The sequence below is a fragment of the Hemiscyllium ocellatum genome, chromosome 50 (assembly GCF_020745735.1).
Source record: "Hemiscyllium ocellatum isolate sHemOce1 chromosome 50, sHemOce1.pat.X.cur, whole genome shotgun sequence".
Taxonomy (NCBI): Eukaryota; Metazoa; Chordata; class Chondrichthyes; order Orectolobiformes; family Hemiscylliidae; genus Hemiscyllium; species Hemiscyllium ocellatum.
This window is the reverse complement of record NC_083450.1, coordinates 3,160,015-3,173,231: the sequence shown is the minus strand read 5'-3', so window position 1 is coordinate 3,173,231 and position 13,217 is coordinate 3,160,015. Positions and strand designations below refer to the sequence as shown.

Here is a 13,217-nt window from a genome sequence, read left to right as displayed (position 1 = left end):
CAAATACTATTTGTCGATATGGAAAGAGCTGCTTCAGTATTGTAAAATCTCACCATTACCCTTGAATTCAAAAGGATCTGCCTCCAGGAGTGTGTTGAGAATGCATGTTGGATTTGAATGGCAGCCTGCTCCCCGATCTTGTCACCTATTCAGTTGCAATGTTCACAGTTGTAACAGATGTAAAGATCTATGATCCCAATGGACCCAATCCCTTTCCATTTACTCCCACTGTGCATAATCCCCATGGAATCCAAACCCCTTTATTTCAAATTATACACAATCCCAGTATATTCAAACTCGTGACCATTATAACCAAACCCCTCGCCATTCACTCCCACTGTACACAATCGCAACGGATCAAATCCCTTCTGTTCACTTTACACGATCCGAGTGAACCAAAACCTTTTCTATTCATTCCCACTGTACATCATCCCAACCCTTTCCCACTCACTCCCATTGTCCCATTTCCAGCTACTAGTTTTCTGGACAAAGAAGCACCTGGAACAAGGAAGGAGAGAGAGAGATACAGACCAAAAATATAAAAGACAAAACAGCCACAAGGTTGGTTCCTGGCTGTCTGCTGTCCCAGCCCACCATGGTCTTCCGTGTTACAAACACTGGCACAGAGAGATATCAGGCAGAAGTCCATAAACTGCAGTCATTAATAAACTGTAATTATCAGTTCAGAAAGATACACATCTTCACAAAACCAGCATACATTTTAAACAAAAAAAAAGATAAAAAGGTGCATGTGAAGATAGGGAAAAAATAAATTAAAAGTCCACATTGATACCTAGTTAGAGGTGAGGTGAGGGGAGGCCAAAAAAACTAGATGCAAAAATTGATCCAAATCTATTCAAAATCCAGTTTATATGAAGTGGATTTAAGAGTCTGCAGGAGCAGGATCCCAGTACACGGGGCCTGGCAAGAGAAAGGATTTGCAGTATTTGTCCATGTGTGTACAGATGTATACTTGTATATACAGGGTTTTATTTTATAATAAGTATATGATCCAAGGTTCCGGCTGAAGCCCACTCGTGTCTCAGGGGAAGAGGCAGCTATCGATAAGATGGAGTTTTCCCAATCGGTGCAGCTTAAGTTGGTCCTGAAGCATGTGGCACCTGGCAAGGCTAGCCATCCTCTTTGGGTGGGGTATACCAGCCTGTGGGTACAAAAGTCAGAGTGCTAGATAGTTCTGGAAGACACTGCCTTCTCTCATTCGTCATATCAAACAGTGATCATCTTAATATCAAACAGCGGCACTGCCATTGTACAATATCCCCAAGGGCAAAAAATACATTTCCCTTCTATTGTCCATAATCTCAATGGACCCAACTCCCTTTCCATTCACTAGACAATCTCAATGGACCCAAACCCCTTGTGATTCATTCCCATTGTATACAACCCAAATGGATCAAACCACTTCCCGTTCACCCTCTTTGTACACAATCCCCAATGGATACAAAGCTCTTCCCATTTACTCCCTCAGGGCTGGCTGGTGTACATCACTCCCACAGGCATGGCTGATGTGCATTGATTGATAATGTGCAGCAGCTCTCTACAGACAAAGCAGCTGAACACCAAGTTTAAAGCCACCTGATGCTTTTATTTTCCAGAGCCTCAATACAAACAGAGGCTGTGCATCAAGACCAAATACCAGCAACTGAGCTAAGGTCATCCACACCTGTTTATTTTACAGCTAACAGATGAGAGATCTGGGCTGGAATCCTAGCAGGACACAGGTGAAAGTACACTGTACTAACTCAGTGTGCCACCCAGTCTCAATAATACAAGCCATTGTGCTGTAAATCATACTAACAGCTAGCAAATAAAGTAGAAATTATTGCTGTTATGAATAGTCAGATCATACAGTGACAGACCTGATTCCATAAGTACTCAGTATTGTATAGCAATACTCCTGTCTCCACAGTGTGCCAAATAGCAATATTGCAAGGCTAAAAATAGTCTCTCCTCAGACCTAATCTAGAAATGGAGCACAGCGCATTATGTACACTAGAAATGGACACTTGTACAATATCTTATAACTAACTTTGCACCTTATGTCAGCCGTGCCTCAAAGCACTTTGCACAGTGACAATGGTGTGGGGAATTCCCACAACTAGAGGTGATTGACACTTGGCGAACTGTGTTTCAGCTATATGTCTCAACCCCAACCAATTGAATTCCCATAGGATTTTGAACACCCAGAAGAGCCACTGGGAATGGTCACAGTGTCCAGCATCTCCTGTGGAAGAATGGTACCTCTGACACTCGACACACCTTCAGCTGTAATTTCACACCAGGACAATGGGTTCACAAGGCCCAAGTATTGGGTGAAGACAAACAGGCCAGGCAATGGCATAGTGATATTGTTAGTGAAGGAGTAATCCAGAGACCCAGGCAATGTTCTTGGGACTTGGGTTTAAATCCCGTAGTGGCAAAACAAAAGTCCTACAATGACCACGAAACTATTTTCATAAAAACCTGTCTGGTATTAACACTCTTCAGGGAAAGCAATTTGCTGTCCTTATTTCATGACTTGTATGACCTAGCACAGGTTTGGTGGGCTGAAAGGCCTGTTCCTGTGCTGTGTTGTCCTTTGACTCCAGATGCACAGAAATGTGGTTAGCTCTCAACTGCCTTCTGAAATGTAAACGGTCATCTCCCAGCCTGTACACAACCTCATCACCTCAGGGGATCTCCCACTCACAGCTTCCAACCTCAAAAATTCGAGAATCCCGCACTGCCCGGTTCTACCTCCTACCCAAGGTCCATAAGTCTAACCACCCCGGCCGACCTAATCGTCTCAGCCTGCTCCTTCCCCACCGAATTCATCTCCACATACTTCGATACTGTCCTATCACTCCTGATCCAGGAACACCCAACGCCCTACACCACCTCCAAGATTTCTGTTTCCCTGGCCCCCCAATGCCTCATCTTCACCATGGACATCCAAACCCTATACACTTCCATCCGCCATGACCAGGGTCTCCAAGCCCTCTGTTTCTTCCTTTCCTGACATCCCTACCAGTACCCTTTCGCTGACATTCGTTTGACTGAACTGGTCCTCACCCTCAACAACTTCTTCAAATCCTCCTCCAGACGAAAGGGAGGGCCATGGGCACCCGCGTGGGCCCCAGTATGCCTGTCTCTTTGTTGGCAATATGGAACAGACTATCTTCCACAGTTACACCGGTGCCACTCCCCAGTTTTTCCTCCGCTACATTGATGGCTGCATCGGTACCACCTCACGCTCCCATGAGGCGGCTGAATAGTTCATCAACTTCACCAACACATTCCACCCTGACCTTAAATTCACCTGGACCACCTCTGACAGCTCTCTCCCCTTCCTGGACCTCTCCATCTCCATCAATGACGACCGACTCCCACAGCTACCTGGATTACACCTCCTCCCATCATGCCTCCTGCAAAAATGCTATCTCCTATTCCCGATTACTCCGCATCTGCTCCCAGGAGGACCAATTCCACTACAGAACACATCAGATAGCCTCCCTCTTTCAAGACCACAATTTCCCCTTCCATGTGGTTGATGACGCCCTCCAGCACATCTCATCCACTTCCCACACCTCCGCACCCCATCCCTCCAACCGCAACAAGAACAGATCCAACAAGTCCTCACCTTCCACCCCACCAAACTCCGCATAATCCCATAATTCTCCACCACAAATGGATCCCACCACCAGAAATATATTTCCCTCCCCAATCCTATCCGCTTTCTGTAAAAACCGTTCCCTTGCAATGAACTTGTCAACCACCCTCCCTTCCCCAACAACCCACCCTCCCCTCCTGGCACCTTCCCCTGCCACCACAGGAATTGCAAAACCTGCACCCACACCTCCCCCCTCACCTCCATCCAAGGCCCCAAAGGAGCCTTCCACATCCAAAGTTTCACCCGCACTTCCACACGTCATTTACTCTCCCTTGCCTACTCGCAGAGTGCTTCAGAGAATATCTCCGGGACACCCGCACCAACCAACCTCATCGCTCTGTGGCCAGACACTTCAACTCTCCCTCACATTCTGCAGAGTTCATGCAAGTCCTGGGCCTCCTCCATAGCCACTCCCTTACCACCCAACACCTGGAGGAAGAACGCCTCATCTTCTGCCTCGGGACCCTCCAACCCTGTGGCATCAATGTGGACTTCACCAGTTTCCTTATTTCCCCTCCCCTCATCTTACCCCAGTTTCAACCTTCCAGCTCAGCACTGTACTCATCCATCCATCTTCCTTCCCACCTATCTGCACACATACCTCACCCCCGACCTATCACCTTTAACCCCACCTCCATCCACCTCTTGCACTCTCAGCTACTTCTCCCCCCAGCCCCACCCCCCTTCGCATTTATCTGTCCACCCAAGAGGCTCCCAGCCTCATTCCTGATGAAGGACTTTTGCCCGAAATATCAATTTTCCTGTTCTTCGGATGCTGCCTGACCTGCTGTGCTTTTCCAGCACCACTCTCTTGACTACCTTCTGAAATGGCCCAACAAGCATCAACTACTACAAAGTCAAACACAAAGGGCTGAAACCTTACAGAGCACTTGGCATTGACTGAGGCACCGATGACAACGGCCAATTCAGCCCTTCAGGTCTTATTAACATCTGGGAGCTGGTGCAAAACGGAAGAACAGTCCGACACCAGTGAAGCCCGACATGTCCAGTCTACACTCGATTATCAAAGTAAGGGGAGACGTCACCAGTAGTGCTACCAAGCAACACTGACTTGGCAATAACCTGCTCATCGATTCCCAGTTTGGGTCTGTCAGGACCACTAAGCTCCTGACCTCTTTTCTTCATCTTTGAACCAAGGCTGTAATGAGTTGAATTCCAGAGGTGAGCCTGAAACCCATGGCATTATATCTTACAATGCCCCAGCTGTACTATCACTGTCCCTGGGTAACTGCTTCTTCATATTGTTCATGTCAAATAATGCTTGGAGGAAGCATGGAGGGTCTCAAGGGCAAAGAACATACTGGGGGGGGGGGGGGCTCAGTGTCCACCATCAAGAGTGGCTCAGCAACAGCTGATACGCTAGGTGCTGGGGGAACCAATAAAATGGAAAAACATTAACTGACCTCCTTCCCGCAGATGCATCATTGGGGTGAGCACTGCACACTGCCATTGTGGAGACAAAGTTCATATTGAGAAAACCCTCCGTGCGTACCACCATCGCCATCCTAAATGGCACAGATTTCCAACAGATGGAGCAACTCCAGACTGGGATCCACGCAGCAGTGCAGGGCCCTCAACAACTGAACTGTACTCCCAACATAATCTGCAATCTCACGACCTGACATATCCTCCACTCGGACACTATCATCAAGCTGGGAAATTAACCCTGGTTCAGCGGAGAGTTCAGAGGACACGTCAGGAACAGCAGCAGGCTTAGCCAAAAATGAAGTGTCAACCTGGTGATGTTACAACACAGGACGAAAGGCATGAAAAGCATAAGCAGCAACTGTTAATGAACAAAGCAATTCCACAAGCTGCATATCAGATCCAAACTGCAGTCATGCGGTTTCCAGTTGTGAATGCTGGTGAACAGTTAAACAACTCACTGCAGGAGGCAGTTCACAAGTACCTCTTTGAGGGGAAGGCTAGTGCAATATTGCAAAAGATAAGGCTAAAGCATTTGTACCAGCCTCCAGCCAGAAGTGGTGAGTGGATAATCCATCTCAGCCTCCTTCCAAAGTCCCTAGCATCACAGGAGCCAGTCTTCAGCCAATTGATATCAAGTAATGGCTGAAGACATCTGATAGGGCAAAGACTCCTCCAATAAAACTGAAGATTTGTGCACAAGAACTTGTCACATCCTTAGCCAAGCTGTTTCAGTACACCAACCACACTGCCATCTGCTTGAAATAGTAATAGTTGCTTAGTATGTCCTGTACACACAAAGCCAAGACAAATTCAACCTGTCAATTACTGCCCCAGTCTACGCTCGATTATCAAAGGAGAGGCGTCACCAGCAGTGCTATCAAACAGCATTGACTTAGCAATAGTCTGCTGATAGAATCCAAACTGGGAATCACCCAGGACCACTACTCTCCTGACTTCATTACAACCTTGGTTCAAAGATGGAATAGACAGCTGAGTTCCAGAGGGGAGGTGAGAGTGACAGCCCTTGACATCAAGGCTGCATTCAACCGAGTGTGGCATCAAAGCTGCATTATCAAAACTGGAATCAATGGAAATCAGGGCATTCATTCCGAACAATAAAGGGAGATGACTGCACTTGTTCGACGTCAGTCATCTCAGCTCCAAGAGAGCTCTGCAAGAGTTCCTTGTAGTGGTGTCCTAAAACAAACCATCTTCACCTGTCTCAGCAATGACCTTTCCTCTATAAAGTCAGGAGTGGGGGTGTTCATCATCATTTGCAACTTACTAGTTACTGAAGCAGTCCATGACCAAATGGAGCAGGATCCAGACAGTAACCAAGATGATTCACACCAAGGAAGTGCCTGACAATGATCAGCTCCAACAAGTGAGAGAACCTAATCATCACTCCTTGACAGTCACTAGAACTACCCCCTGACCCTTCTCACTATCAACATCTTGGAGGTTATCATTGACTTAGACAGGACTAGCCATATAAATACAGTGGCTTCAAAAGCAGGTCAGAGATGGGAATACTGCAGTGAGTAACTCCCCTCCAGTCTCCCCAGATCCTGCCCACCTTTTAACGAGGTACAATTTAAGGACAGCGGTGCTGAGCTTCAGGACAAAACTTACTTGACTGGTATCCCAAAGTACCAGCTTGAACATTCACTCCCTCACTTAGTGCTCATTGGTAGTAGTGTGTACCATCTAAAGAGGCACTGCAGGAATTCACCATCTTCCAAACCCATGACTGCTAACCCCTAAAGGACAATGGCAGCAGATACACAGGACCATTCCCCTAGAGACCGATTACTAAACTGAGTGATCTCAGACTAAGCCCCACTCTCTGCAGCTGGATCTCAGTTTCCTGACCCACAGGCCACAATCAGTGAAGATTGGGGACAATATTTCATCCTCACTAACATGCAAGACTGGAGCCCCCCAGAAGTCACGGTGGCACAGTAGGGCGGCACGGTGGCACAGTGGTTAGCACTGCTGCCTCACAGCGCCAGAGAACCCGGGTTCAATTCCCGACCCAGGCGACTGACTGTGTGGAGTTTGCACATTCTCCCCGTGTCTGCGTGGGTTTTCTCCGGGTGCTCTGGTTTCCTCCCACAGTTCAAAGATGTGCAGGTCAGGTGAATTGGCCATGCTAAATTGCCCGTAGTGTTAGGTAAAAGGGGTAAATGTAGGGGTATGGGTGGGTTGCGCTTCGGCGGGGTCGATGTGGACTTGTTGGGCCGAAGGGCCTGTTTCCACACTAAGTCTAATCTAAGTCTGTACTCAGCCCCCTACTGTACTCACTGTATACCTATGACTGCGTCACCAAATACCAGACTAGTGCCATTTACAAGTTCACTGATGACACCACCATAGTCTGCTGAATCTCAGATGGCGACGAAACTGAAGCAGTCCACTGAAGCAGACTACAGTTGGTAGGTGGAAAACCTGGAAAAATGGTGCACTGAGAACAACCTAGTTCTCAATGCCAGCAAAACCAAGGAACACATTATTGACTTTCAGCAGGATGTTACTCATGCCCTCCTACTCATTAACAGCACAGAGTGGAATGAGTGGAGAGAGTCAAGCTCCTGGGAGTGGTCATCTACAACAAGCTTTCTTGGACTCTTCATGTGGACGCACTGGTTACAAAGGCCCAACGTCTCTTCTTCCTCAGGCAGCTGAGGACATTTGGCAGGACGGTGAATACCCTTGCCAACTTTTATGGGTACACCATTGAGAGCATTGCTGGATGTATCACTACCTGGTATGGTAACTGTACCACTCAAGATCGGAGACGGTTACAGAGAGTGGTGAACTCTGCCTGGACAATCACAAAGGCCAAACTCCCATCTACAGAATCCATCTCCCAGGCCCGCTGTCAAGGAAAGGCTGCCAGCATTCTCAAAGATCCATCCCACCCTGGCAATGTTTCCCTACAAACTCTACCATCGGGGAGAAAGTACAGAACCCTGAACACACGCACCAGCCAGTTTTGAAACAGTTTCTACCCTACTGTTGTTAGAATACTGAATGGACTTACAAACTCTTCACATTCCCCAGTACCTGTGATTTTGTTTTTGCTGGTGACCTATTATTTACTATCTATGCTACTTAACTCTGATCTGCCTGTATTGCTCACAAGACAAAGGTTTTCACTGTGCCTCAGGACACGTTCAACTCAACTCAACAATCCTCTCCACCTCTAGAAATCCTCCTCCAAGCCGATCTTGACTTGGAAATACATTGCTGTTCCTTCCGGGTCCCAAACAGGACTGTGGGGGTAACTACAGCAGTTCAAGACAGCAGCTCACCACAACCACCTTCAAGGGCAACTAGCAATGTGCAATAAATGCTGGCCCAGCGAGCAACACCCCTACTGAGGTTTTTTATTTAAGAGATGCTGTGAAGCCTGCTCCAGTGAACTACACCCTCCCAACACAAAGGTTTTCCTGGACTCTGAACTGTTAAGTTAGAGGAAGTATGGCCAGCTGTAGGACCAGTATCTTTTATTTTACCCTCACTGGCTAGACCAGCACTTCCTGCTCATCCCTAATTGCCCAGAGGGCCGTTCAGAGTCAACACGTTGCTGAGGGGCTGGAGTCACATGTATACCAGACCAGGTAAGGACAGCAGATTCCTTTCTCAAAAGGATATTAGGGAACCAGGCGGGTTTTTCCGACAATCGACAATGGGTTGACGGTCATCATCAGACTGAATTCCAGATTTTTTTGTTTTTCCAAAATTGGAATTTAAACTCCACCACGTACCAAGGCGAGTTCAAACCTGGAACATTCTTGGGTCTCTGGATGAACAGTCTAGCGATAGTACCATCACCATCCCTTGCCAAAAAAACGTACATGAGTACACAGAAACCTCAAAAAAGAAAAACAAAGCGAGGGGGGTATGGAAAGGACAGAGTTTGAACCGCGTAGACCTCGATTATAATTTGTCTATAATTCATACCGTTTTTCTCGTGAATCTGAACCAGTGATTTGTAGGACTGCTGGGCCCGAGTGAGGCTATATTGCGACTAGAAAGAAAAAACCCGAGGTTATGGTTTGTTTAAAACAAAACAGACCTGCATTGCTGTAGCACCTTTCATAGCCCTGGATATCCTATTGCACTTAACAGCCAAAGAGGTTTTTTGTTTTGAAAAAAAAGGAGTCACTGTCGAAGAGATAACTTTCACACTGGAAGATCCTGCACTGATAACGAGCTGGTAATCAGTTGGTGACATGGGGTTCAGTACTGGTGCCAGGGAGAACTTAGCCTGCTCTTCAGAATATTGATTAACGGCTCTTCAAAATCAACTCGAGGGCAGATGGTTTCAGTTGTTCATCTGAAAGACCATCTTGCGCTGACATTTTGATGTTCTCTGGGTATTACTGCCTGCTGAGTAACTGTTGTTGCTGTAGTACTGAGATGATGACAACAGCCTGGGGTTTCTGAGGTCCCTGGCGTGGATCCTGAAACTGGGAAGGATAGAGACTCCACGAGCAAGGAGAGTACACACATACACACACGGGACTATGGAGGAAACATACTCCATGGCACAGGAGTCTACAGCAGCTAGAACCAGGAGTCACAGACTTGGGACACAGTAGGCTGTTTAGGATGGAGATAAGCAAACACTTCTTCACTCATGGCGTAATTCTCTACCACAGAAGGCTGGATCATGGGGAATAAGTTAAAAATCACACAACACCAGGTTTAATAGGAAGCACTAGCTTTCGGAGTGCTGCTCCTTCATTAGGTGGTTGTGATTATACCAAATAAACCTGTTGGACTAAAGCCTGGTGTTGTGTGATTTTTAACTTTGTACACCCCAGTCCGACACTGGTATCTCCAAATCAGTATTATAATAAAAAAAGATAAATTGCTTGCCTTCATTGGAAGGAGCATTGAGCATAAGGGAGACAAGTTATGCTGCAGCTTTATCGAACTTTAGTTAAGACCACACTTGGAATATTGTGTACAGTTCTGGTCGCCACACTACCAGGAGGAGGAGGATGCTTCAGAGAGGGTACAGGAAAGGTTTACCAGGATGCTGCCTAGAATGGGGGGATTTTAGCGATGAAGCAAGGTTGGATAGACTGGGTTTCACTGGAACACAGGAGGTTGAGGGGACAGCCTGATAGAAGTTTATCGATTGTGAATGGCAGTGGATAGAGTGGGAAGTATGAGGCTTTTCCCCATGGGTGGCAGGGTCAATGATGAAGGGACACAGGGTCAAGGTGCAGGGGAGTGGTGGGAAGAGAGGGAGATGTGAGAGGCAAGTTTTTCACACAAAAGTGGGGGTGAGTGCTTGGAACATGTTGCCAGAGGACGCAGACACAACAGCAGCGTTTAAAAAGGCACCTGGACAAATACATGAACAGGAAGGAAATAGGGGATATGGATCCTGTAGATGGAGACAGTTTTAGTATGGAAGAGATAAATGTGTCAGCGCAGGCTTGGAGGGCTGAAGGGCCTGTTCCTGCATTATATTGTTCTTATATGGGGTATGGAGGGAAAGCAGGAATATGGCAGTGAGACAGAGGATCAGCCATGATCCTATTGAAGGGTAGTGGAGGCTCAAAGGGCTGAATGGCCTATTCCTACTCCCCATTTCTATGAATGGTTAGCTGTTCAACTCGCTTGAAGTGGCTGGATAGAGGGGGTAAATACCTTGTTATATGAAAGACACAGACTCTTAACATTCCTTATTACTGTGAAGACTGCAGACATAAACCTCGCCACCCCTCCAAACACAATCGATGTCACCTGGCTCCCCCCTCCCCAAATCCAAGCACAGCTCACCTTATTGGCTCCAAACTGAATTCTTGCTTTTCCTTTCACCAGCGTTGCACTAATCTGCATAATGACGGACTCGATAGAGTAAGCACTACTCCAGCCCTGGGATGGGGATGAGGGACCGGTGATAGGCAAAACAAAAACACAACGTAAGAGGTTAGTCTGGTGTAAGTCAGACACACACACACACACACACACAGTCTCTCGGAGAAGTGGGGAGGCAAAGGAACAGTGGTTCCTGTGCTATGGAACAAGAAGATCACAGGACAAGGTTACTACTCTGCAGGATCTGGTAATAATCACGTGGGGTGGGGGTCTCTTAGGATTCAGTTGCTCCCTTGTAGAATAGGACAGGGCAGCACATCAAGCCCACATGACAAGCTGGAGCTCCCAGCATTGTCCCACCCCCACCTTGATATTAGGGAGATAAAGGATCAGGCTGAACTGTGATGCCTACCACAGCCAGATACCCCTCAGCCTGGCCAGGGCAGAGATGGTGCTGTTGGACCTAACCAGGCAGGAGCTATTGCCCTGCAGGATGCAGTACTCCGAGGTATTAAAAAGGCAGTCGTGGTTACTCTAACTGGAGACACAATGCAGTGGGAGTTCAAATCCAAGGATGGCCAATGGGATTGGATTTATTGATTCAAGTGAAAGTCATTAAAGAAAGCCTTTTAATTAAGGCATTGATATCCTCCAGAACCAGTCTGCCCTTTCAGTGCCCAAATTGCATGCTCAGGTTTCCTGTCAAATCGCTTTGTTGGGACAAACTTACCTCTTAGTACAGGAACAGCACAGAAACTCTATGAAGGAGTAATTGGATTGGTGAGTGGAGGTGTGCCGATAGTACAGGATTGCAGTACTTTGTTTCAATTCGGAATGGTCACACAGGTCTGTGCTGGCTCTCTGAACGAGCCCTGAACAAGTCGAATGGATGGCACAGACCTGATGGGGTGAATTCTGAATCCCGCCAGAACCGGTTGGGACTCACAAAGGGTTTCTCAGTTGAATAGCCTGCATCTTGCTCACCTGTTTTGTCAGGAGCTCCATGCAAATTGCACCTCCTCCAAGGACATAGCTGTGGAAAAAGATAAAAAAGTCAGTGAGGGGTGAGATACTGTGCAGGAAGTGCAGAGTCAGAACTGGAAGGGCGACCCTCAAGCCCATCCCCTTGCTCGGCACAATTGTGTTGGTCAAAGCGCGGCCTCTACTCCATTCCACTGCCTACTCCCAAAACTCATTAACCGCCTTGAAGCTGACGTCCAGATTAGGTGGTCAATCAGACCCTGCCTCCTTACCTCCCCCCCCCTCTTAAAGGCTGTCCCACCACTTCCTTCAGAACTGTCTCCTGTATACATTTCTTTTAGTGTTTGGAGCTGAAAATGTGTTGCTGGAAAAGCGCAGCAGGTCAGACAGCATCCAAGGAATAGGAAATTCGACGTTTCGGGCATAAGCCCTTCATCAGGAATGAGAAAAGTGTGTCCAGCAGGCTCAGATAAAAGGTAGGGAGGAGGGACTTGGGGGAGGGGCGATGGAGACGTGATAGGTGGAAGGAGGTCAAGGTGAGGGTGATAGGCCGGAGTGGGGTGGGGGCGGAGAGGTCAGGAAGGCGGTGCTGAGTTCGAGGGATTCGACTGAGACAAGGTGGGGGGAGGGGAAATGAGGAAACTGGAGAATTGAGTGTTTGGAAGCTTACACAACAAGAATCCACAAATCTCCGGGGTGGTCAGAGTGGGACTCATGTTCTTCTTCCTTCCTGTCTCTAACCAACACAGGATTCTCAATCAGAGCTCCTCTCTCAACCCTTCTGTTAGACCCGTGGGAAATTCAGTATCCATCTGAACAGGAGAGTTTTAGTTCAATGTTTTAACTGAACGTCATCCCTGACATGACATGTATAGCAACCAAAAGAAACCCCAGAAATCACTAGAGAAACTCATCGGGTCTGGTAGCATCCGCGGAGACAAAAGCAGAGAGTCAACATTTCAAATCCAGTGATCCTTCAGAAATTCCTAAAGAAAGCATACTGGACTCTAAACATTAATAACACACTCTCTCGGTCTCTCTCTCCACAGATGCTGCCAGACCCACTGAGTTTCTCCAGCGATTTTTGGGGGTTTTTTTTGGATTGTTTCAGAATTTCAGTATCTGCAGTTCTTTGCTTGACTTTAAAGTTGTGAATTCCCCCCCCCCACCCCCTCGATTATATCTGGAGCTCTCTTGGGAGTTCACAGAGTTCTCAAGTTTGCAGAAATATTTGAGAAATAGGGCCTGACAGACAAAATTTCCACTGGTATCAGAG

General features: G+C 47.3%; 1 protein-coding gene across 1 annotated transcript in view; it reads right to left on the bottom strand.

The window, feature by feature from the left end:
- Window positions 1-653: 653 nt before the first annotated feature.
- LOC132805464 (ubiquitin-conjugating enzyme E2 Q1) overlaps window positions 654-13,217 on the bottom strand; it is a 47,299-nt gene continuing 34,735 nt past the window's right edge. The window contains exons 10-13 of the mRNA XM_060820555.1: window positions 11,945-11,993; window positions 10,922-11,017; window positions 9,086-9,152; window positions 654-1,162 (exon numbers count right to left, since the gene is read on the bottom strand). Coding sequence (XP_060676538.1) covers window positions 1,131-1,162; window positions 9,086-9,152; window positions 10,922-11,017; window positions 11,945-11,993 — 244 coding nt within the window. The 3' untranslated portion in view covers window positions 654-1,130. The remainder of the gene's footprint in view (window positions 1,163-9,085; window positions 9,153-10,921; window positions 11,018-11,944; window positions 11,994-13,217) is intronic.